Source organism: Eleginops maclovinus, chromosome 3, assembly GCF_036324505.1.
Source record: "Eleginops maclovinus isolate JMC-PN-2008 ecotype Puerto Natales chromosome 3, JC_Emac_rtc_rv5, whole genome shotgun sequence".
NCBI classification, from domain to species: domain Eukaryota; kingdom Metazoa; phylum Chordata; class Actinopteri; order Perciformes; family Eleginopidae; genus Eleginops; species Eleginops maclovinus.
Window position 1 is genome coordinate 9,110,471 of NC_086351.1, and position 26,957 is coordinate 9,137,427.

The window sequence follows — 26,957 nt, forward strand, 5'->3', positions numbered from 1 at the left end:
GCACGTACAGTAGCTCGTCTGCCACAAACAAAACAGGTTTAATAACCCCGCAGTGAGAAATGAATACCGCCCGCTGCACCTTTATGAGCAAAGAGCAGTCATTTTACATTTCCTTTACCTGTGATGTTGTAGAAGTAGTTGAAACAGTTGAGGTTCAGGCTGCAGGGCTCCTTGTCACTGGTGTCTGGACAATCCCTCCCCGCACTGGGAGAACGGAGGGTGTACGCAATCCGCACTCGACTGTTGGTTCTGGTGCATGGCTGTAACAGAGACCTCCCATTAAAAACTGGACAACGATGTTTCCAAAAAAAGCAGACATTCCTTAGCAGTCCATATCACAAGGAATATATAAGCATCTTTGAAATGGAACCGAACAGAGATCTTGCTCCACTGATGTTTATATCAAATGAAAATAAAAAGGAGATAACTCTGTGAATTTGCCCAGTGCTGGATTATTTGAAATGTTCATGTGAAATAAACTGTCTGCATAGACTGGGTCCCTGGAGGGATGTTTCTCTTTGTATTTCGAAAGATAAATAAAGATCCTTTCGCTTCTCTGTCCTGGCATTCCCAGAATATTGAATTCAATTCTATCCAGCAGGAAAGGACAGCAGAGCCGAGACCAATACTGTGCTGGAATGGTAAACCAGTTTCTACACGGTCATTGCCTGCGAGAAGACAGTTGGAGGCAAAAAAAAAAATGACAGCATTTTGAATAACTTCATCGCTGACCGATTGAATAAAACATGTAAGGGGTCCCGAGGTTGAGGTTGGCATTGTGGGAGTTGGTGAGTCAAGTACTTTGGAAGAGAATGGGGTGTGATTAACAATGGCCAGGGAGCTGCTGAGAGAACAGCAGGAGACACAGAAGCATTTAAATAGTTTTTTTTTTTTACCAAGAGTCGGAGTTGTCACAAGCAGAGGAGCTGAAAATAATGTTTTGACACCTAACATGTCTTTGCAAAAGGAAAAGCAAAGATAGTCTGTAGGAGAAATATGGAAGACTCAATTTGCAAAGTCTTTAAATTTTACAGGAATCTTAGTTCATGACAAAGAAGGAGATACATTCTTATACTGTAATCATTTAGTCCATCAAACTTAAATGAAAGGCTAAAATGAAAGTGTATGACCTGAATATCTAGTATAATTAACTATTCTTTCTAAATAATCTGATCAAACATTCATATTTTTCTGAGCATATAACTTACTTTCACTGTTTGTGGTTGTCTGCCAAAAGACGAGCCGAGCTAGGGGGAATATTGTAGCTAGCTTTATGTTTTGCCAATACATCACTGCTAATATAAAAAGGATTGTGCCTGTGTCACAAAATGTAAATCGGAAAACCTGCAAACCTGCACAGGAGTTCTGAGTCTTTATCATAAATCATATTCCTCCCCTGCTGAACGCACAGTAAGTACAGTGTAAAATAGGTGATACATAAGCCATTTTTCTCCTCCTTCCCAGTTCATACATCTGTTTTATTCCTCTTGGTGGACGAGAAATAACCTGTTGACAAAGATTCACACACTGCTCAAAATGATACAGTGCTGGTATGCTTTGAATTCCTTGAGCCTTAGAGAAAGATATTTCTGACGAGAAAAAGATACCAGGATAATTCTCAGTGGGCTTCACAGAAGACTGACGTTCCCATATCTGTGCCAGACAGCTGAGCTGCTGCTCTCTGATCTGAGTTCAGCTCTTACCAGGCTGCAGCGGCTCCAGCTGCCCCAGTCATTCAGCACGCAGTCCTCAGGGCAGGGAAGCCGGCTCTCCCTGGCCCCCAGGGGCATCTCTTCAGGGTCACACAGGTAGTCCTCTACAGACTCCGATGGCCCGTCTATAGTGTTGAGCATGCACCTGTGGGATTAGTGGGAAAACACAGAATTTGATATACTGATGGCTCCACAGAACAAAACAGTTAAAGGGGCTTCATTTAACAAAAACTAAAAAAACATCTGTCACAGCAACACAGACTCTACTGGCTGAAGAGGATCAATGTAAACACAGAAAAAACAAATTGAGATCGATGAGATACCGTACAAAAAAGGTCATTTTATTTGCATCCGAAATCTGGTTGTCCTTGACTGCCGCAGCCACATACAAATAAAATCTATCTCTATATTACAGATGTTATTATCGAACAGACAAACTGAGTAGAGATAAAGAGTGCCAGTATATTCACTGAAAATGTCACCAGAGTTTATACTCACTGTGAACATGTATCAGCCAGCCTATCGTTTAACCACCAAAAATCACAAAAATAAATGAGCCTTGATAATAAAAAGGTGTATGGCTGTTGATATCTTGCGATGCCCCTGTGTGACATTACATAGTGTGTTTGTCTTTTTAACCGACTACTTTTTACAGAACCACTAGGTTTGGTCTGTCTGCCCCACGAACCATCTAATTACAGCCCTGCGAGTCTAATATAGTCTAATTACAGTGCATGTTTTGGCATGGGCAACATAAATCCCAAAGTTTATGTTTGACACGAAAGGATTTGGCAGGGTTGTTGACTGTCAGCTGAACCATGTCAGACAGATTACCGTAACCCAGAACCTTCTCCGCATGTCCATTTTAGAAACTGAAAGGTTTTTTTCCAAAACACAAGATAGATGTATTATTTTGATAGTTTGTAACTGTTGTATAATAATCTATAAAATACCTTAGTCTGATTAAATTTAAAAAAGTCAACTAACCCCGAGGTGGTGTCTTCATATTGCTCATTTTGACTGATCAATGTCCAAGCCCTGCTTTACATTTGACATGCCACCTTTAGCTTGAAAGTTGACTGAAAGCAATATCTAAGAGCATTTTGATGAATTATTTTTACATGAATGAACCAACAAGTAATCAGCTAATAGCCAGCAGCACTAATACACAGTACATTTAGTAGTTGTATGTATCTATAGTATATGTGTATATAACCAATGCAGACATGTAGCAGGACAGGCAGCTCGATAGATACCTGACTTTGCGGGTCTGGACGCCCTCGCCGCAGTTCTCTTTTAAATCCACGTTGCTGACTTTCCACACGCTCCACGGCTCGGCCACCCATACATACTGATTACAGTCGCTCTGACACGGCACCACCTCATACACCTGGAGACAGAATGACGTTATTTCGGTGCTCAACATGTTCTTAATATGAATTCAAGTAGACAGAGCAAAGTCAAATATAGCAGATTGATAGTCTTTCTTCTGGGTTTAGCCAAGTGATGGTTATAATCATCATTCTTCTAAAAACAGAGTGGCTTCTTTAATATATATTTCTATAAATGTTTGCTCTAAGACCTGTAAGTGTGTCACTTAAGTTTTGCCTTATAGACAGTAATTCTTTGGCTCGGCTATCCGAGGTTTAACTCCAACAAGATTATTTCTGCCCCAGGAACGGCTTTGCCTCGGAGAAATGTCTGAATACATAAAACTCTAATCTGATAGTTCCTTGTTTACTTACAGTGAGGATATTGCGACTGTTTACAACCATCTGTCAGTGACCCACTGACATCAGTGACACTTAACATCTGTGACTACATTTACAGATAGCTGAGGAAAGCAGCTCTTACCTGGGCCTGTAGCAGTGAGTCAAATCCAGCGAGCATTAGGATGGATTAAAAGGAGACAGATGGATTAATGAGCAAATGCCAACTGTTCATATAGTGCAGAGAATATGATAACTTTTACAAAATTGAGAGGACATTATGAAATCCTTTGCAGGAAAAAACCTGTCTGAACTTAGCACGCGCACACACACACATACACACACACAATCATGCACGCACGCACACACAATCATGCACGCACGCACACACACACACACACACACACACACACACACACACACACACACACACAATCATGCACGCACACACACACACACACACACACACACACACACTTAATCTGCATCTGCTGATACTCAGACCTGGAAAGCATTTCATTTTTGTAAATCATGGAAACCTTAAGGAATCCACTTGCACATATTGGAGCAATAATATGGTGGATGGGATCCATTTATAGCATCCATTCCTCTTTGCACTGTTGCTGCTCGGCAAAAAAAGAGCGTAGCGATAATGAGGGGAAGGTAAAGGACTCAAGCGTATTATTCATTAATAATTAATTTCTTTCTCTCCAGCGTGAGATTCGGATAATGTGTAACCCGCTTGTTATAAGTATAAATATATTGTAGCAGAGTTCATAAATATTCAAGATTGAGGTTATATCTCATTCTTCTGCTCAGTCATTAATTCAGACTACAAAACTGAGATTGAGTGTCAGATTCAGTGGGTGTACCTGGTTGATGTGGTCCAGTTTGGGACACGGCCGGCCACCATTGTAAGGTTTCTCTCGAAGCCATTTGGAGCGAACTTTGACTCCACTGCCGCAGGACTTGCTGCATCTGGACCAGTTGGACCATTCGCTGAGTTTACAGTCCGAGGGACAGGGAATGATGCACGCTTCCTCAATATAACCTGAAAAAAGACAAAAACAGGAAGTGTTTAGCAATAATTTAATAATTTAATTGAATTTGTGATGTGACCTGTAGAGTAAAAAGGATGATTGTTAAACACATCACAAGACACACTGAAAGATAAAATAACAGCTTTGCAGTCTGTTTTAATGAATGACTACACATGGTGCTGTAGCCTGTAATTAATTATTTCAGAGAGGAAACGCATTCACCAGAAAATGATTCATAAGAAGGAGGCTTTGAAAAGAAACCTTTGTTCTTTCTGTAACACTCAGGCAGAATCTCAGCCTCCTGGAGGAAGAACACATTTGTTTTCATTATGTAGTATAAAACAACATTCGTCCTAATTCCCAAAGATCTGGTTTTTTTTCTTCAATCCAGCAAACAAGCATTAAAGTCCAAAAAACTCTTTAAATGCTAGATGGGAAAAACACCCAGCTATAAGAGCAAACAATCATACTATCTAAATGCACTTATTGATTTTTATCCTGGTGGAATGAAAACAGGGTCCACATCCAGAGGCACAAATACATTTGTTGTTATATATAAAAGCCTAAATATCTACCAAAGGAGTGGTTGGGCCTGTCAGTGAGCTTCATTATTTCACTCCAATTTCCCTCGGCTCACAGGGTCAGGGCACATCAGCAGGGCCGGTTTTAAGAATCTCACTCCGCTTGTTACTCATGTTTTTCTGTCTGTTGGCTTTCCCTTCCCCACTGCACACAGGCCAAAGTTCAGTTAGATATGTTTAAAAAATCATCTACTGTTAACTTTGGATTCGTCCATAACAACATTTTCTCTCTTCTGAAATATTTTTCGCAATTGCTAGATGAATGTGGGTTTAGTATACGGACAGCACTGGCTTGTAAATAAGTTCAGGATTTGATAAGAAAATCGATGTAGTGAAAATGATTATTTCTAATGTTGGCTCTTTCAGACTGCTCTTCTCTTTAGTGATACAAATGTGGTAATACATTGACTGACGGCTTTGGTGAGAACACACACCTGCCACCATATTAAATATAAAGTCTTAATGAATCCAAAAGAAGCTAGTAAGTCTTACAAATACATTGTAGGGATAATATTTAACAGAATGACCATGAACCTACAATGAGAACATTGACGAATTAATGAATACAGACACAAAAATGTAGCTATGACGCACTGGGGCGAGGTAATGAGCTACATGTGCCTGCTGCTGAGGCTGGAGTTGTACAACACTGTCACTGCTGTGCAATAAATGTTACTCCGGGAATACGACTATAGCCCCCTTAACAAGCTATTGACCCAGAGGCAGTAGAGGACACCTACGGAAATCCCTTCTCAATGAATACTTATCCTCTTGACTGGTGGAAATGTAATCAGATGCATTTCCTAAGGCTGGCCACTCTAGCGAGATGCTATGTCTCTGTTCCTCGGTAACAGCTGAGCATGTTTTCTCACCGCGGGTCTTACAGGCTAACCAGACTCACCCAACACAAAGCCAAAATCATTCTATTTGTGAATAAAAACTACAAGATTAACTGTCATACAAAAGAAAATGAAATTTCTTGTTATAATAACATGGACCACAGTTTGAAAGCGGTTAATTAAGTCTGTAAAAAACTCTAACATCCCTAATATGTGAGTAATGTTATTCACTTGTTCAACCTATAATACAGTTTGTCAGGCCTTATTCAGATAAAGAAATCCCACTGCATTCAAATAAATACATACATAGATAAAAACATAAACACATGTGGCTGTGTTGCTGTGGGATTGTTATTAAAGGGACTGTATACAGAAAGTGTATTTGAGTAACAGCCAAAAGTTTGAATTATAGTCAAATAACAAAAGCCCTTATGCGTTTTGGTGAAGGAAAAACCATTTAAATAGTAAATTAGGTTCATTATGATGTACAATGAAAATAAAGCTATGTAAAAATAATTAATGTGAGCATTAATTATTGTGGGTGGAAAAGCTCAGTACATTTGAACGTACCCTCATAAGTCTCCTTTTTTCTTTTCTGTTTCCCTGTTTGAGCAGAGCTTCAAGGCACTGCAGCTAAAGGTGGTGCTTCTGGTTGAACAGAGCTTAAAAACAGGGTGGAAATTTGACGAAGAGGACAGTTGAAGGGTGATGCTGACCCAAAACTGAGCAGTACAATTTCTTAAAGCTAATATGATTAAAAATAAAAAGTCTACTTAGTGTAATCCAGTAAAGTCGTGGCAGCACTCTGACACCAACTCAATGCACAGCGACATAATGACCACATCCATCCATTCACATGGACTCACACTTCTGCCTGACCTCCTTACGCTCTGCTGCCCCAGATCAGCGTCTCTACACCAACACCTTGCTGACTACAGCATGGCCTCTGAAAAAAAGCTTCATGACCTTTGACCTCTCACTGTAAGTACTCAAGTCATTATAAATCACTGACACTGTCACTTTAAGTACTATCACATTACAAGTGCAGCAGTACCTCAGCCTGCGGTTCACTTGTAGTTCAACAGATATAAACTTGTTAGGTGTCGTGCCAGGCTGTCACCGGGGTTTTTGGGTTGAGTCCAGGTAACAGATCACTGCTTTTCGCCTTAAGAAGTCAACCTGGTACAAGCTTTTGTTGTTATCCCCAAAGCAGTTGTAACTGCTGACTGTTCAACTTCACCTGAAATGATAACAGTTTCCCTGCACAGCCAGCTCTTGAAGCTCCCAGAGATAATTAGGATGTACTCTGAAATACCTCTGGAGGTGGACAGGCTTTCTTAATTCAGCTGAAATCTATTAACATTTAGCTGGAACATAAACAAACATACAAACAATGGCTTATTTGAGCTCTATCGTTTTTTTGCACATTCACGTAATGCTACAGTGTGTGTGTGTGTGTGTGTGTGTGTGTGTGTGTGTGTGTGTGTGTGTGTGTGTGTGTGTGTGTGTGTGTGTGTGTGTGTGTGTGTGTGTGTGTGTGTGTGTGTGTGTGTGTGTGTGTTTGTGTGTGTGCTGTAATGCTACAGTGTGTGTGCCTTATTTTATCAAGTTATTTATCTACTAAAATAAATAAATTTGTCTATGGTTAGGTTTTTTTAAAAACCCATAATACAACGCAGGCATAGAAACTAACGAAACAACAATTTCAAACAGTAATTTAAACAGCAATAAGAGTGACTAATAAATAATACATGCTTTTAGGAGAACCAAAATCAATTACACCAACATACTTCTTAGGTTAAGAATCAATAGAAATGTACATCAGGTTATAATCAGCTGAAATTACATCTCTTGTACAGTAGATAATAAAGTTGGGAAGTCCCTTTTTGTTTCTCTCTGTCATTTAGGATCCATTAGACTTCTGGGCCCCAGGGGGCTCACTGAGGACACCCTCAGGGTATACCCAGCCACCATTTATTTCTGGCCATCCAGCCAGGAATAAAATCCCCACAGCGTTGGCCTCTGAAACCAAATTTTATCCGCTCTATAGGTGGGTGGCCGGACAAGCTTTACACAAACCTTTTTGACTCCAGGAATCGTCCAAGGTAACAGCCGGATTTTTGACCCGTTACACCCCCTGCATCACAATCATCTCCAAGGCGACGGGGGTAGCCTAATCCCTGGGCGCTCGGAAAATAACTATGGAGGCTCAACATGGAGCATACAGGAATAGGAAAGAATCCCCATAGGCCCCAAAGGACCCTTTGATGTACATTCCTCACATTACTAACCATAACATACACTGAGCTTGGCTAGGAGCTTCACAGCACACTGCCTATATGCTGTAACACTCAAAAAGCATAAGCTCAATTATATGGCACCAGCTCTCAGTGTGTTTCTCCTCTTATGACAAATACAGGTCGGCATGCACAAGCAAATCTGTTCTCTGCAATACTGCTCAAGTTCACAGGTCCTCAGCAAGATGCTTGCCCCTAAGCTTTACCCTCTATGGCTCCCCAGAGTGACTGCATCCCTCCTCCTCTACCACATCCTGCTAGGATGAGATCAAGGCCCCTGAGCCATTCTGTAATATGAAGTCACGTTCAAGGTCAAAGCACTACAGGTCACTTATAGTCATCATTAAAATAACTTTATGAGTAATGTCAAATATATAGGACATAGCAGGAGACCTGTTCCAAGGTATTCCCTAACTTCACCATGACATTTCTACAGAAGCCCTGAAGGGCGAGTAAGACGTTTTTGTTGTTGTAAATACTGATGATCCATTTTCTATCTATATTGTTTCCTGTGTTTATGACTTTATACTTATGACAAGTATAAACAAATCTTTGACAGGATCATCTTTTTAAAGTTTTTTTTAAGTTCCACCAAAGGATAATGAAATGCACCTTACACGATACAGTATGTTCTACAAAAGACTCAAAGCTTTTATCTTTTCTTTTATTTGTATTTTTCTCAATCCACTCTAAGAAAGGTTCGTAAACTCTGTGTAAGCCAGTTATATAACATTACTGTCAACTGTTTTATGTTCCTTTGCCTTGAAATGGAGCATTCAGAATTTAAATTCCTCAGGAATGCTTTTAGTCTTATTGAGGACGTACTGTATAGTAATATTGTACTTGTGTCTCTTGTGGTCAACATTAATATTACAACAGCAGCTTGTACTGAAAAGTAAAAAGCTTTTTTTCCACCTGTTTTGGAGAAAAAAGGGGCTTTCCCCGACAATTAAAAATATCTTGTTTCAGAGTTCTATTATTTTTAAATGAAATCATTTTTGAAGAAAATGCTTGTGAGTCTGTTGCTTTACTTGATACTTCACCTCCCCCTCTATCCCTTGATTATATTGAACACGACAACACACTAATTAGATCTTCTTGTGGCTTAAATTATTACCAGGGCCTAGCAGAATCGGGAATTTGTAATTTGGATGTTAGAGCCTTCTTGTCTTACTTGTTGTTAGTGTATCTGCGGTCAGGCTTGACTTTAAACGTTTAAAGTACATTTTACAGTAATGTACATATGGTGTTTTAAATAGTTTCCTGCAAACTGTACAAACGCTGAATAAGAGAACTAATGTACTGAGTATTGTTGTAAACAGCATGCAGTGTTATCTGCTCCTTTTTTTATAGAGGAACCAGGCAATCTGGGAAGTGAGAAATACCACAAAGCTTGGATCAACGTTCACTTTTAATGATAATCCCCTTTTTCCTGGTGATGTCTGTGGAATACAGAGATAACGGTGGCACAGTTTGCCTGATCGACATCATAGCCGAGGGTATTGTGTCAGCAACAGAGTCTTGGAAAGACCACGTCTCTTCCTCTATCAAGATTAAAAGTGATGATGGCTACGAGAGAATGACACAGAAAATAAAGGAAGGAGTGGCAGAGAGAATGGAGGAAGAGCGAGTGAATGAAAGGGATAAAGGAGAGATTTAATGATATCTTTGAGATTCAAATCTAGCTACGCCAAGCCTCATGAATGTGTTTCTGTTTTTCTGTGCACCTCAAGGAACATTTCTTTTGTCTAAGCTCATTGGTGCTAGAAGATGAACGCATGGATGCACACAAACACACTCACAAACATAGGTGTAAAAATACTCAGTGGCTGCTGAACACACACCACCATACACACCCCATCTTTACGACATGCCCTTGTCACACCCACACCCAGATTAACCGTCGCATATCTGAATCTGTGACTCACACAAGAAACTAAAACCTTGTTTGTATATGCACAACACTGATGTATTCATTTGAACATCTCCCGCATTCTATTTCACAGCAATTTCACAACGAGTTTCTGAGCCAGGATTCTTCGCTTGAAGTATTTTGGATCTTAGATAAGACCTTAAAAACGGAGAGACAAATGATTCTGACAGGAGTGTGCCAGAGAAAATCCTCCTAATGTGAAATCCTGTACCCGAAATAAGGCGCTAACCTCCATAGGAGGGGGTTGCATATGTGCAGAGACAAAATCTTTCACTTCAGATACGTAAATGTTTATCTGACTAAACAGTTATTCTTGCATCAGTGGTTCTACAGTATATTTTTCACCTGGAACCGATAGTCAGTGCTAGCAAATGATTTTCTAGCCTCAGCTTATGTCCTTGTGTGCTTACATGCAGATTTCTCTTCGATCAACTGCAATCATTTAAGGTCACATGCCCGCGTAAAATGTTTTACATTCTCTGTGCCGCTGACCTCTAGTGTTGTGTTGCCGTGTAGTTTCTCTTATGCATCTCTGTTTGTACTTTTCGGTTTCAACTTTACTTTATTTTCTGTTCACTTTCATCCGTGAAATAATAAGTAACAAACGTGTTTAGATAACAGCAAACAAGTGTGTTAATCACATTGTAAAATATCCTTTTCTATTGCTATTATAATTTTAAAGATGTTTAAAAAAGTGCCTTGTCCTTTTCAATTATGTAAAAAAATACAATCATTTTGTAAGGCTATGAGAGTCACAAATATAAAACTATTAACCTGCCTTGTATAGAGTTGAGGCTCAGAGCAACATTTGTAAAACATGACCAAATTAACTTTATAGTAAGGCCAACTAATGAGGGACTTCCACGTTTTGACCTCCTATGTTTTACCCCTTCTCCGTGCAAGTGGGTGGAAGTAGAGTAGGTGCTAGAGGTAGATTACTCTGTTTTTAGAACACCTGAACACATGAAACCAAAACTATCAGCATGGCCACATATTTCTAGAGGTTTGTTGTTAATTTGACTTTTAATAAATAAGTAACTCTGTGATGTTACGTCTGCTGTGAAACAGATACACATACATATATTTATGGGTTTAAATACTGACCGTGACTGTTGCAGCGAGACGTCTCCACCAGCCTGTTGTCCTGGTCGTAGCACACCATGGCCTGGTAGCGGTATCCCTGTCCACACTCCTTGATGTCTCCCTGCACCTTCATCCCCAGGATGCTCTCCACTCTGCCTCCCTCGGGCAGGATGCAGTCTGACCAGTTCCCCACCGGCTGGGCATTGTACTTGTCACATGGACAGTACTGGGTCTCACTCAAAGGGTACATTTGCGTGTTTTTGCACTTGTCCTTCTTCTTGCTCCTCCCTGAGGACAGAGATGAAAGAGATGAAGGAATAGCCTTGGGAGAGGTGACTCCACATGTCTGCTGGTGTTTTTAGATTTCTGTCTCTTTTTGGGTCGAACGACTTTGAGTCTCAACATATTTATGGATACTTTTAAAGCCTGTGGGAAAGTTTGGATAGTGTAGTCACTGAAAAAAGACTGGGTGACACAGGAGTGGCTGTCCCCTCATTCGTGTGGGATACATCAACAGTCAGACAGCAAATCCTGATGATAGATTACGCTGGCAAAATTGTTTCAAGCAGAGTGCTCTTTTACTGAAACAACCTGAATATTTTTAACAACGTGTCAAGCATTATTAATCATAGATCAAGCAACAAAATAAGCTTCACAAGCAAATAGGAAAATAGTGCTAAAGCATCCTTTTTTTGCATTAAGAAAATTACAGCCAAGGTTTGTCCTGCATGAGGACCACAGCTGGTTGTTGGAAATTGCATTATATGTTACCCAAAATGATCCAAATGTAGGTCTCATTTTGAGGGCATTGTATGTGTTTAAAAAAAGGGCAATACAACCTATTTTTAGATCATTGTAGATGTAAAAATACTATATTTCTTGTGTTTGTGGGAGGTTGGAAATATTCAGTGATTAACATTAGAACTTGTATATTTACGAGCAGACAAGTCAAATATTATCTGAGATTAAAAATAAACATTTAGGAGTAAAAGAGTAGTTTGAAAAAGGGAAGGAGATTCCTGCTCTGCTTTAAAAGGAGTAAACTACATACAGTTTTAAAAGGACCCATTCCCAAAAGCTGTAGGACTGTGAATTGATCCTTAAAATCCACATACTCCTTTCCTGGCTCAAAGCAAAAAACAATGATACAACGGCTTCAAAGAGTGTTTCATGCATGCCGTGACCTCTGCTCTTTTATACTTGGTAGAATGGGTCAAAAGAATTCATCAAAACAGAGGGATATAAAAGCTTTTCAAACCCACTTTTTCAGTTTAAAGTTTACTTTTTCCCCTACAGTCACCTCTTAATACTTTGCTGCACTGTTGCTTTATAGTTGCCTTGTGATGCACAAGGCAACTGTCTTGGAACGCCCTGATGGAAAACAAAGACTGAGGAGTTATTTCAGATTTGTGGCTTTAATCCCACTGGAGCATTACCTGGCAAAAACTACCTGAATAGATTTACGACCTTATGTTTAACTTTACTGCTCGTTTCTTGGAGAATTGCCCACCAACATTACCCTCTGCCCTGCCTGGTACCTCACCAACACTTAAACTACATTGCAGGTCGAAAAAGGGTTTAGAACAAAATCCCATTTGGTGCAGTGCCCCTCTTTGTTCTCACCTATCAATGCCCTCTTTCTGGTGCGGACCCCCACGCAGTCAGCTGTGCAGGACGAGAACTTGGACCAGTTGGTCAGCTGGCAGTCATCCTGGCAGGGGAGCTGACAGTGCTGAGTGATGGCGGGCATGGTCTTGGAAAATTTCAGACACTCGTTGATGTCGGCCTGCGTCCCGTCCAGCTGGCGACAGGACACAGCTGGAAGAATTCAGAGAAGACAGGTCACATTCATTAGAATGCTTGGGAGGCCATCAAGTGGCTTAGTGGATCTTTTATTGTTTCAACAGATTGATTGGTTGTCACAGCAGGTATTTAAAAGTGCAAGACAATGATGTATGGTAATAAAAAAGGACCTGAGTGAACTATTAAAGTACATGCCATAATACAACACTTACCATATGCTTTATTTACCATGTTGTGTTTGACAGTTTAATACATTTTTCTTTTGACATTTTGGGACATTCCCCAAGACGTAAATTAAAAGACTTCTTATCTTGGCTTATGCATTCAGCCACGAAAAGCATTCAGGAATTTAGATCTGAAAACCAGAGGCTCACTAATTTAATAATCCAGCAAATAACATCTCATTAGACCACAAAGAGGATATCAAAGGTTAATTACTGAGGTTTGGAGGTGCAAACGGGTACATTTTCTTACTTTTGGACAGACTCCCCTAGTTACTAACTGACTGCTGTCTGTATTTTGCATTCAATAGGCAGATATGAGAATAATACCACTTTGTAAAAAAGCAAAAAAGTGCCTTTCACAAAATATCCAACTATTTCTTAGAAATCATTCAAAGAAAATAATAATGCCTGTCTTTTTATGTTTTTTTCACTAGAGTATTAATATATATTTCCATGTTACAGTGACAGCGCAATGATGAAGCATTGTAGTAGTAAATATAGTATGGTAGTACAAGTATTGTAGTATGGTGTTTTTTAATCAAACATCAAAAGCTCTTAGTTGGGATCCATCATTGTGTCATTGTTCAGGAGGCTTTTACCGGGGGACGAATTTTGTGCAGAGGTTTTCTTGTTTCCAAAACATTTCCCTTTGTTAAGGAAACTTTGAAGTGTAAAATCGCTGTAATGCCCTTTTAAATAAAGTAAGCGATGCAATTTTTACTTTCCCTATTGATGGGCAAAATAACATCAAATAAAGATTTAAAGTGCGCAACTAAAGAATCAATGAAAACAAGTTGAAAAATGTATCATTCAGATTACGTCTCACTCGGAGCTAAATAACAATATAAGCAGAACAGACACAAACCTTAATTGGTTTGAAACCCGTAAGTCAATATTATGTTGGCTTGCATCAGCCTATTCTTTGTTCTTTCAATAAAGGGTTTATTACTTTAGTTGCTGCAATATTTCATTTTCTTTTAATGCAGACGTTCTGCAGGAGTTTACCTTCGTAGAGAAATCAATCTCTAAGCACATTTCTGCTGAACCCCCGTGGGCACTGCTATTGGTTTGAAAATCCTCTGTTGGTGTGTGTGTGTGTGTGTGTGTGTGTGTGTGTGTGTGTCAACAAGAGAGACACAGATAAGCACATGGTCTCAGTTGTTCTATGTGGTGTTTCATAGAGCTACTGCAGTGTGTTTTTTCCTCCAAGGAAAGTCTCTGTCTAGGTAAACAAACATAATACACTCTCAGACCAAAGCACAGACCAGCGAGGACAGTGTGTCTAACTTAATTAAGTCAATGACAAAGCTATTTCTGCCACTTTAATGTGTCAGAGGAGTGAAAACATGTGCAGAAGGCTCTGGACATCAGGTGTCACATGGTATCAAATCAGTGAAAAGCAGCAGAGAATCGGAATAGTGTGGTGTGAGTGTGTCTGAAGTGGACCTTATAGCAGTTGCCATGAATAAATTGATTCTTCCATTTTAATGTAAGCTAGGGAAGACGAAACTGAAATATAAGCACTAATAATGGCCTTCTATAGGAGCTTGAACATAATGAAATTGATCATTCTGCGTGACCCCTTGAAATTGAATTTTTATGAAAGCCTCCCAGGACTACATGGTGCATCCATCGTCTATGAAAAGGCGAGAGGAAAAAATATTTTAAAGTGAGAGAGTCACAACTCCTTTACAGTACTTTTCACTTGTACGTGAAGCCCATATAAACAAAAGTTTGGGCTGTCGCATGCTATAGGGGAGGTGCTGCATCTTCTACCAAATCTCCACAAAAACATAGTTGATTAAAATTGCGTGACAAGAGCCTGAGGTAAAAAAAAAAGCAAGTGTAAAAATCAAAACTGTCAAGTCTCAAGCATGCTGTAGGTCTCAGGAGGCACGTCGCCGGTTGGGAACACAGTTTCTTCCCCAAAAAATGAAGATAGTTTATAGGTATGTCTTTGAGTTAAAGGAAATTTGTATTTTCTACTTGTATTCTATAAACTATTGACAATTTTTCTCTGTGTTGAAATTCAACAAACACTGGAATGGCTGCCATGCATGTAGAGATTGAGTTTTAAGAAACATTCCGGAGCTGTATGTCTTTAGTTGTGTCAGGTACAGTAAGTGAGAGGATGTGATATCTGCTTTAAGTATATTGGCCTTTTCTCAAAACCTTGGTGCATCCATCTGCTGCCTCATGGCTGGGTTTCAGATGCACCCAAAGGAGCAAAAAATTAATTTACATTCATTAGTAACGGTCCAGTGGAGGTGTGGAGGGAGATGAAGTGATTGGTTTCTATACCTCTTGTTTGGAGCCCAGGTCCACAGGTCTCCTGCGCACCGGGACGTTCCTGTCTGACAAACCATGGGACCAGCTGGCACTTTCTCCATTTATGGGTCTTCCACCTGGAACAAATCAGGACAGAATGGCTATATCGACACAACCACGGAATTCACCGTAACACCAACAATGCACCATGAAGATTGTATTATGTAAAAGAAAAATTGACAAATAGGGCCAACTATTTGAGGAAAATAGCACATTTTCCTGAGCAATAGTATGACTTATATTGCAACCTTTTTTATAAAATCAAACTACAGACCTGTGTTTATTGTCAGCAATATATATAACATACTGAAACTACCACGCATTTTACAAAGAGATCTTTTGACTATATTAACGGATATAGATAATGAGGATCCTACTTTCTGTCAGCCAAATGTTTTACTTTATTTCATAGTTTATGAATGAGTCACCTTTTTTCTCATTTAATATTTACCGACATTGGATATGTATGACAACCTGTTATATTTACAGTACATTACTTGCCCTGCAACAGGGAATACACTTGTAGAGCGCTAGTTTAAGTTTATAATTTTGAAATGGCCTACATGGCTATTCTTTTTTAAATACAAGAAAAGCAGCTTTGCCAGAATGCCAATAATAATAATAATAATAATAATAATAATAATAATAATAATAATAATAAATCTATCCTACTGATAGCTGTAAATGTAAGTAAGAAAACATGAAATCAGCTTTTTTTTAAATTGCTGTTTCACCTGAATCCTGGACAGATTTTGGGGACCTCACAGTCCTTCTCCTCCTCCAGCACCTCTGGACAGTCCTGTCCTCCGTTGGATGGCTGCTGGATGATAAGACGTTTCCTTGTTTGCTGTGTCTTCACCGCGTTACCATCTGAACAGGCACACACACATTATTAATTAAAATAATGAATGTTCTTTATGGGAATGTGATTAGGAACATGTTAAAATAATAAGCTATATTTCTTGAAGAATATACATGGGAAGTGCTTTTGCCATATCTAAATGGAAAGCTATTGTTGACCACACGCACATCTGATTACTTTGGATATGAAGTCAACAACGATGCTGTAAAAAAATCCCATTAGACCTTGGAGTTGACTCAAATCAAATTGATGGTGTTTATATGTGTGTAGATGACCTCAAGTACTTAATTAAGATGAAACGAGCCCCTGGATATTTCTGAACCTTGCTTTAAACGATTGTACTGTATGGGGATGATGTGAAATCCCTTGCACAAGGTGAAGATATCCACAGCATCAAATTAAAATGCACAGCCATCAGTGCAGAATGCTCAGAGCGAAGAGATTTATGCCACGGTGTCACATGAAGAGGTCATCAAAATATGGACGGTAATGATTTTCGGATGTAAATCAATGTAATGAAGTTGCCTCCGCTCAACAGATTGGGATGTGGCACCCTGACAAAGGTGACCCCATCTGAACAATGTTTTTTTTTCTAATAACATAAAAACAACAACAACTGACACTTGTAGCCACTGCCAGAGTCGGCTTGCCAGACACACTAAAAGAGATCGGCCCAAAGGTTGCCTTACATGCACATCTGTCAAATGAATTACGTGTAAAGAGATGTGAGTGCGAGATGTTTATGTGGTTGTTAATCTGATTGGCTCTACGAAAAGGCTCTAGCCTCCATAGTCACTTTAAATTCCTCCTACAATTAAGCAGCGTTCTGGCATATTAAGGACCTGGAATTAAAAGTTACGTACCTTTCCAATAAAAAATATTAGGTTAATCATTAATTACTGTAGAACAAGTGTTAACAATCAGAATAGATGTTTATTATGGAAATAAATACCTTTCAGCTAAGGGTGAGGAAAGATGATTTAGTTAATAAGTGAAGAAATGGACAATTTATGACGAAGTGGAACATTTTCATAGACACTGTATATACATTTCAAGATACTGGATTTGTGTACACCCTTCTTTGATAGTGGACACTTTCCCTGAATCCCATTCAATCATCTGAATAAGCCAGTATTTCTTTACATCAGACATATATTCTCTCCATGCATGAGGAGAAACATGTCATAGTACCTGCGTCACATGTAAAAGGACACAGTGTCCAGTCGCTGAAAGGGGTCATGATGCAGTCTTTCTTGCAGGGCAGCTGACATGGTCGCACCGTGCTGGGGCGGGGGCTGTCTGGACACCTAGACAACAAAAACACACACAGCGGGGCTGTAAAACCAGTTTATGAAATATATCAGGCGAGCTTTCTAAATCTCAGGGTGCTGAACAAAAAAACAAAAACATTGATTACTTTATCTCCCTGACGCTTTGGTCTCAAATTACAACCGGAGTACATGGATTTGATTTATGGTTATTTCAAAGCATCTGTTTTCTTTTGGTTTCCATACAAAATCACAACCAATTGTAGCAAGAAGATGCTGTAATGTTGCTGTGTACGCCCGCCTAAATTATAGTGTTGGTTATAGGCACTAACCACGAGAAGAGGAATGTAAACCCAGATAACCGTACAACAAGATTTGCTGGCAAGCAGATCATGAAGTGAGAGAAAATAAACACAAATGTTTATGTAGGTAACCACACACTGAGTCCATAAAAATGTGTGATCAAGGGTCTTTTATTACTGTCATTTAATTATGTGAGTCTGTTACAACTTCTGCTGCATATCCGTCTGTCCTGGGAGAGCGATCCCTCCCCTGTTGCTCTCACTGACGTTTTTTCCTCGTTATAAAAGGGTTTGTTTTGGAAGTGTTCAAAGATAACGAATCAAAGAGCAGAGGATTTGTATGCTAAACACATTGTCCATTAAGGCAAATGTGTGCTTTGTGATATTGGGCAATGTAAAGGGAACAGACATGATTAGACTATTCACACAGATGAATACAAAGTCGGCACTCATTGATACTTTGCGTTATTAACGTGCATTGAACCAATATTGTTATGGGCTTATTGTGTGGTCACTACCGTAAAAAAAAGAGTACATTTCACAATCAAAACATTAAGAACAATTGTCCATTAAGTGAGTTAGCATTTGGTTCAGAAAAAGTTGAATTAAGTTACTTGCTTTCGATCATCCTACCGTTATTATGGCATTATATTAAAACTAGGTGTAAAATATCAGACAGGCCCCAATGACTTTCATATATGTACCGACAGTCTGGATTCAACAGACATTTAATGCATGTATATAGAGATATAAACCATGTTTAAAGCTTTAGTAAATATCAGTGTGAAGGTTTGGCACACCAACCATCTGGGTATTGCTTGAATACAGAATGTAATTATTCTAGGGACAATCTAGGGCAATAAAAACTGATGAAAACCTTCATAATCACATCCAGTTTACGACTGATGTTCGCCATCTGGCTCATAGTGTGATATATATATATATGGAGAAGAGTTGGTCATACTCCCCTCACAGAAAAAAGTAAACGGCACAGGAATTGTTTTGCAAGTCTCCTTGAGGATGTACTACAGGATTTTACTCTAGTGAGAAAAAGTGCAACACTCAGAGCTCCTTCAGGGTTAAGCTAAAAACTAGCATGCGGGCCTCTAGACAGAAACTCCTTTTTTTTAAAACTGGAACCTGCTATCAGCAAGTGATAATCCCTTTGTGTTTGCACAGAAGAGAGGGTCAAGCCGAGGTTTCTCGAACAGTGCTTGTGGTTAATCTTCAGTCATTTAAGCACCTAAGGTCCCCTGTGCATACCACCGGGTAGAGATAAATAGGTCGAGACAAACCCGCTGGAAGACATCTTGTAATCTGATCTCTGCAACGCTGCATTCCCGGTCGTGCAGCAGGGAAGTTGCCGGTCTGTTTCCTCATCCTATTGCTGACACACAGGTCAGGTTTAATGTTACTAAGAATGAGCGCTCTCCTCTGGGCGTTCTGTACTCGTTAGCATGGTGTTATCAGGGAAGCAATAGGGAGCCTCACAGGGAAAATGCAATAATGTAACAGCTAGAAAAGGAGAGATTTATTTGTAATACCAATAGACAGAGCTAAATCCCTCTCGAGCGAAACGAATCCTCTGGTGTCTTCATACAAGTGAATGGTCCCTAGGATAAAATACAGCAGGGGTAGGACACATTTACAATTGTAGCCTTCAGCAGATGCTCATATTCATAACAAAGTGAATGAACAGGTGACTAGCCTGAGGAGACATCAACATGACACGAGGTTTTTATGATCCAAATCATGTACCTGAGAGTGCAGAACAATCGCTACACCAGGGCTAACCAGGATTTTAACAATGTAAACCTACTTTGGTTCTGCACCGTCTGCAGACTGTACAGATCACCGGGCTCTTTATGAAGTAAAACCTGGCAGAGAATGCAGCGGTAAGACAAAAATAAACCGTGCACAAACATCGGCAAGATCTAAATACAATCAGGTCGTACAGAGCGCAGATGGAAAAGCAATGTATTATATAATCAATAGCAGGAGGCTGAGATCACACAGGCGCATGAAGCAAATTGTTGAAGTCTCACCGAAACAAAAAACATACCTTTTCATTTTGGTTTGTCACAAGTTTTAGGAAGCGAGTAAAACTCAACGTATTTTGCTTTGAGCTACACAAGACAAGGCAGAGTGCAGTAACTCTCTAAACCATGTTGAGTGAATTCCAAGTGTTATCTCATATTAGATGCAAAATGGATACTGTATGCATATACTGTATCTCAACAATATTGCAGCTGTTGGTTTCAATGAAGTGTGGAAATTATTGTGGAATCTCTGGTGACCACTTCAGCATTATCAGCTTCTCCTGTTTTACTATCTATAGGTTTGTCTTTGAGTTAAATGATTTTTATTTTTGTTTTATTATATTCTATAAACTACTGACAATATTTGTTTGTGTTGAAATTCAACAGACACTGGAATGGCTGCTATACATGTAGAGATTGAGATTTACGAACAATTGGAGTGGTCTCTTAATTCTTTCCAGGGCTGTGTATATAAATGCAGCATGACTTACATACGGTTGTACAATGACTTCAGATAGTCCATCTCTTATGCTCATTGGTAACTTGAAAATTTGCCTGAGGCAGAGAAACATTGCTCCAAATCATGAGGGATCAGACCACTGAGGCTGTGCTATTAGATAATGTGACTCTCAGAGCTCTCTGACAAAGAGGGGATTACACTTTTGACCTGGTTATACTCACTCTGCTACTCATAAATTTTAACTGTCTGAGGATGAGCTACAATTTACCACTTTTGTAAGATCTTGAAAGACCGCCGGCAATAAAACAATATTCCTATTTAAATAATAGACAGAAGTTAAAAAATACAGCTTGACTTTTGCCTTTAATCTAGACAGAAGACTCTCTGAACACTGAACCTCAGAGGAGTAAAACTCTCATTGCTAGAGTGCAGACTGCCTGCCTTTGAGTTTTCACCATTAGAGTGTCCCCTGAAAATACATAACCTACAAGCAAATGTTTTAGTCCATTTGTCCTTAGTAGAAAAACAACATAATTGATGTTGCTTTGTTTCCCTTAACCAACCTTTGTTTGCTAAGAAGTTACGGCTTGTGGTCAGCTGATCTATGAGTAATTTAGCCAGTGTTACAATCGCTGAAGGAGAAGTTTAGAGTCAAAGATTGTGTGTAAAGGCGTACAAGGACACACAACTTGCATACAGAATCCCAGTGTTCAAATCTATCTGCTTCTTTTAAACATGAAGACCACATTTCCCAACCATTAAACAAGTATATTTAGCTTTTTGTTAACAGTTGTAGCTACGAAATAAAGAAAAATATTCAATCTTTCAATGAAATCACATACAAAAAAGTGTGTTTCTTATGTCCCAGGCTTCTAAATCAAAGTTGGGTTTCAGAAACATATGGGTAATATTGTATTCCAAGTAAAACTTTTAATAAACACCTTCAGTCAGTTTTTAAGTCATGTTATTCTCAATTAAGAAACATTGCACAACTATGACCCTTGCTATCTTTGAAACTTCTCATATACACTTTAACTTACTTACTAAAGCGAAGCCACGAAAACTAATCGCAATATGCATATTTCCGCTTGTTCCTGAAGTTTTGTGATCATTTCACATCAAAATAAACCTAAAAAGATCATTTGGTGCAAAAACTGATGGAAACTTCCTGTGGGAAATTCAGGAACCATTTCTGACACCTTCAGACAGGTTGCTTCTATGTTTTCTTTATTTCAAAAACATTGTTTAATGCAGCTATTACTTTTGATTTTGTTCCCAATAATCCAATAGGCCTATGTGTGTTGTGAGGGCTTTACATATAGCGCAATGAGTTGACTCATAGCAGGTTTGCCTCTACTGGGAGAACCCCTTTGTTTTCTTTTTAGTGGGATTATATCGTAACCCCACTAATTGTGGGTGTTACCCAAATTTAGATCTTTTTTTAGACATTAAAATTCAATTACATTCCAGTTTTCAGAAAATAAGCAGACCATGTTTGTTGGCAGAACACAATACCCGCCAGAATAGGAACAACACAATGTTTGGCTGGAAGACTTTGTCTGTGGGAGTGCGAAAGCCAGCATTTTAAAAATGATGTGTACATTGTGGTATTCCACAGTTTTTCTCCATTTTTTTTCTTAATTTTGTGTCTCATAACGTCTTTGCTTGTCAGATTTTAATGTATTTTTAGAAGAAAAACGATGCTTATTTGCAACGCGTTTTGATTATTTTTTCCTCACTGAACAATTTTCTAATTGGTGTTTTTTGAACAGTTCACTTGTGGGTTTATCACCATGGAAATGCACCACACTGAATTTAATGAAACCATCCAGTAATGGCATCTGGTTTGTTACTGACTTGCTCTGTTCTAGTCACAATCCCATAATGATCTTTAAATGTCATGATTTGTAGCGAGGCCAGGGCATACACAACATGGCCCCCGGAGCTTGTCCCGAAGCGTAACATTAAGAGGAGCAGCCAGGCTAAGGCTCGTGTTGCGCTCGCTGCTATTAGCGCATTGAGTAATCTGTTCAGTGAGAGGTTGTTCGATAAATGAGCAGATGGTTGAGCAGGATGAAGGGAGAAGATTCAACGAAAAGAACCATCAGTAGTTTTAAGAGAGCGTACACACATACAAAACAAGGTCTGCAGGGAAACGATAAGGCCTAATTAATCTTATTATCAAAATTACCGACTACAAAGAAAGAACATGATTTGTTTAATTCAGAATAAAACAGTTGCCGTCCTTCAAGGACCCATTCAGCGGTGTCTTTGGTCTCCTTCTTGAGGCCTTTAAACGATATATCACAGGGAAAAGCCGAGAGTAAACACAGCATTCATTAGAACACACGGCAGCAAGATGATTGACTGGCATTAATACAGCGACTGTCGAACATCATAATCATGAATCATTCAGTCTCCACAGCATCAATGTGATTATACAAAGACAAATTTGGTAGCATGCAGCACACAGACTGTCAGAATCAATAAGCAGACGTTGTTTTTTCCCCCACACCACAACAGCTTTTCTCGATATGAAGATAGCAGCCCAAGCCGGAGGCACTGACATATTTATCTCTGTTGTGGCTCCCGATTTTTATTGGGCTGTGACAGTTAGTGTTTGTGTGTTGTGTGTGTGTCTGGGTGTGCTTGTGTTTGTGACATGCACTCAGGTTCACTGCCTAGGGCTGAGGGAGGAAGACAGCTTAGATCCATCGGTGAATAAGACATGGCACATCTGCATATGCAGGGTGCAGGTGGCCATGTTTGTTTGTTCTGCTGGGATCCCATGGGTGCCCTGATAGAGAATACCTGCCAGTTGGATTTTGCTAGATGAAGACATGCAGCAAAGAAGAAAAAAGAAAAAGGAAAAAACAATATCAAGCCACTCCTGAGTATAGGCTTGAAAACACCGCCTCTCTGAGCAACAGATGGCCGGGAACACAGAGCTGTTGCAAATGTATGCTTTTACTTTGGTCAAGAAAGGCACGAATCAAGGTCTTTCAACAAAATAAGTGCCATTTGGTCCGCCTTATCCACTTGGGAAATGAAAAGCAACAAAAGTTTGGATAAGAGATTGACCACAACCCTTACTCAACTACATATAAAGTGACAAATTAAAGGAAACATCTGAACAAATTAGCAGAGAAACACAATGTCTTCAATCCAAACGATGCATGAGGGATCATTGAATGGTTAATATATCATAATCTTTTGACTTCCCATTAGCTAACGTCCACGCCACTTAAACAGCTATAGGAATCATTGGAGTAAAATATTACAAGAAGGTGTTTTTATAATCTATTCATATGCTATTAATCGTAACTTTTTATCTATACTAACGCTCTGTACACTCCGTCCTTTCCTTATTGGTTATAAATGATTAACTTGTTCTCGTCTGACGCTTTATTGAACCATTTCTGCACCCTTTCCTCCCCAGGATTTTGTAAACGTCCATCATATGTTTATTTTAATCACTGCAGTTTGATTTTGTTGACATATTTTTCAAACAGTTCCTCTTGACATAATAAATATCCTTGTATCTTTAGACCGATGCTCATGCATGTTAAGTACAGATGATTTAGCCTCTTCCAGCACTGCTAATTTTCTCATGCTGATTTGAAAACTTGTTGATTGGCATACCCCTCTTTAAGCTAACAAATGTTGCTAATTGGCAATCAAACTAATAGGAAACATCTTGGTGGCAATGTTTGTCATTGTGAGTTGAAGAGTCAAAGTTAATTTCCCATGAGGCGTTGAAATTATTTAACGTCCTCTGTGTGTAAGTCTCAGTGTATGTGTGTATGTATAATAGTTCTTGGCAACAACTTTAACTTTAATGTTCAAGGTGTGAGTATACGAGCGATTTTGTGCACACAGAGCTTCTTAGTGTTAGAGTAAAGTGAACATGATGGTTTTACTGGACCCCCTCCAGTGACAGTGGCTAAGGGAAATCCTCTTAAAGATTTTCATCAACACCTTTGTGGGTTACAGCAGTAAGATTACAAAAAGGAAGTCATGAATACTGAGAATAGTTCATAGGGTTGTAAACAGGCAGGGTCAGTGAAATGGAAGCTTCTTCAGCACCACGGACAGCACCACTGGTCCTTGAGGGCAGGTGAAGAGACGCCTCACTTTGTGCAGAGAGACCCTGTTTCATAGCATTCATTTACATTGCTTCTTACAAGTACTCATAAACTAGGATAACAAGTCTCAATGTGATCTGTATGTCATTGAGAGAACCCATGTTTAACCGTGTAGTGTAGAATTGCTACAGATACTGGGAATGCAGATCTACCTATTTATGGTACATTTTCTGTGGGACCTTGGGTATTAAGTTTGGATATGTCTATCATTGACAATGAAACAAAGATGAAGCTTCTGCAAACCTCGGGCTACTGCTTAAGTCCACTGTTGTAGCTACAGTACAGTGTTAAAACTGCATTAGTATAGTACAGTAGAGTAGTACTGCATGTTTCTTCAAAAGTAGTCTTCATGCTAAAATCACATCAACAGTTTTAGGTATTTAGTTAATCGTGTCAATCAATGTCAAAGGACGTCTCCAAGTGGCAGATGGAAGCTTGATCCCAAAATCGGAGCATAGAGTAACATTAAAGTGGACAATGACAGCTTAAGATGGTTGTATATTATAACTAAAGTCAGAAAACAATCGTCCAATCCCCCACATTACTGGAACAAAAACGCCAGAATAGCCACACATAAAACCCCAGATCAGGTCATACATTCCCCTGCATCCTTTCATATCAAAAGGACCCTCAGGTCTCTAATCCACCAGTTAGGTTGAGAGAGGATGCTGAACAAAACAGATCAATAACCCCCTCAATGAATATGGGCATTTAAGCATTGACTGATGAACCTTTCCTTTAATGCTGCAGTTTTCAAGTGAGGATTTGTTTACAACCTGTCTGATAGTCAGACATCTGTAGCCTGTCGCACATTGATCTCAGAACATCATAATTGATTTATCCATTACAGCAAATAATGAAAGAATCACAACAACAGCATCACAAGATATTAAAGACATCCTTGAGTAATTGCATGTCCGATAAGTCACCATTAAAGGTGCACAGGTTAAAAATGTCAAACACCTTCCGGCACATTTTAAGAAAAGTGTGTGACCTTCATTAATCAAAACCTCAAACCCACTCAACTGAGGTTGATAACAATAACACCCTGCTGAGAAGGTGAGTAGGTGCTTGATAGGAGTCCACTTAGTCAAATATCTTGTGTATCTTATAAGGGATGCTATTGTTTTTTCAAACAAATGGATTTGATTATATAAAGTCATCGACCAAATATAATGGAGGCAAATTGACTAAAAGCCTTTCGGTCAGTTACTCAATGCCATTACCCTTGACACTTCAGGCCCTGCTACCCTCCCACCTGCTAGGCTGGTGTTTTTCTGTTACTCCAGCTTTACCTTGTGTGGATTAAAAAATAAAAAACAAGCAATAAAAGGCATCCTGGTCTTCGACCTCTGTTCTGCAGCCAGTTAAGTGCAGCTGCTGCAGTGTCAGGGTCAGCTGCTCCCACAGCCACTACCAAACTTGGACATTAATCTTCATTTTATCATGTGGTGCTCTCTGCGGATCACATTTGCCTTGTACTTGTACCTACACAACACACTCGGACTCTTTAAATAATTTATGTTCCTATCCCCTGCTCGCTGATAACCATGCTTTGGAGTTGTCAGACAAGAGGAGGGGGAGTCTATTTGAATTAGAGTGAGGAACGGAACATATATTAGAGGATGATTTTTGGACCACCGCAATCAATGTGGGTTTCTTTTAAACAAATTTAGACACTCGCAGTTCCACCCCTTTATCTTTTGTTGTTTAGTGAATCAGTCAAACATTCAGCATCACACTAGAGCTGATCCTTCTGGCAGACATTATCTCGACAGCATATTTTGAATCCGCCTCATGCGGTGTAGGCTTCAGAGCCAAACACAAACATCTTGTCTCTCATCTGCCTCATGATTAAATTGCCTTAAAGTATCAATCCCATTTAATTACTGTTATTATCATCAATGAGAAATTGCCAGCGCCCAAAACGGCAGGGTTAATTAGGCTTTCAGGGACAGAGAGATTATTTATTTGGTCTCCTGCAAACAAGAGATATAAATTGGGTGTTAACTTTCGCAAAATGTCTGCTCTGCTTACTTAACCAGCTCTGTCAGAGTCTCCTTGTTTTTTTTGTCTTTTTCTGACTCTCTAGTCTCCCGCTGTCACTTCCCTTCACAACACTTCTGCTTCCCTCATCTGCCTCTCACCTCCTTTTGTTTTTTTCTTCAATGTCAAACACAAATACTGTATCTTTATGTAGCATTTTATCTTACCATGGGCAGTCTACCACTGGTGTGCTTTCAAATCCACAAACACAAATAACAGATGATAAAGGATTACTGTTAGACCTCATAATGTAAGAAAGGATTTTAAACATGTGCTTTAGGAATGA

The 26,957-nt window shown here is 39.3% G+C and overlaps 1 protein-coding gene across 1 annotated transcript in view; it reads right to left on the reverse strand.

Annotated features, from left to right (window-relative positions):
* Positions 1-26,957, reverse strand: part of thsd7ab (thrombospondin, type I, domain containing 7Ab) — a 122,007-nt gene that overhangs the window by 27,813 nt on the left and 67,237 nt on the right. The window contains exons 10-19 of the mRNA XM_063879199.1: positions 17,603-17,718; positions 16,284-16,419; positions 15,523-15,626; positions 12,818-13,012; positions 11,216-11,482; positions 4,294-4,472; positions 3,567-3,572; positions 2,969-3,102; positions 1,704-1,857; positions 119-260 (exon numbers count right to left, since the gene is read on the reverse strand). Coding sequence (XP_063735269.1) covers positions 119-260; positions 1,704-1,857; positions 2,969-3,102; positions 3,567-3,572; positions 4,294-4,472; positions 11,216-11,482; positions 12,818-13,012; positions 15,523-15,626; positions 16,284-16,419; positions 17,603-17,718 — 1,433 coding nt within the window. The remainder of the gene's footprint in view (positions 1-118; positions 261-1,703; positions 1,858-2,968; positions 3,103-3,566; positions 3,573-4,293; positions 4,473-11,215; positions 11,483-12,817; positions 13,013-15,522; positions 15,627-16,283; positions 16,420-17,602; positions 17,719-26,957) is intronic.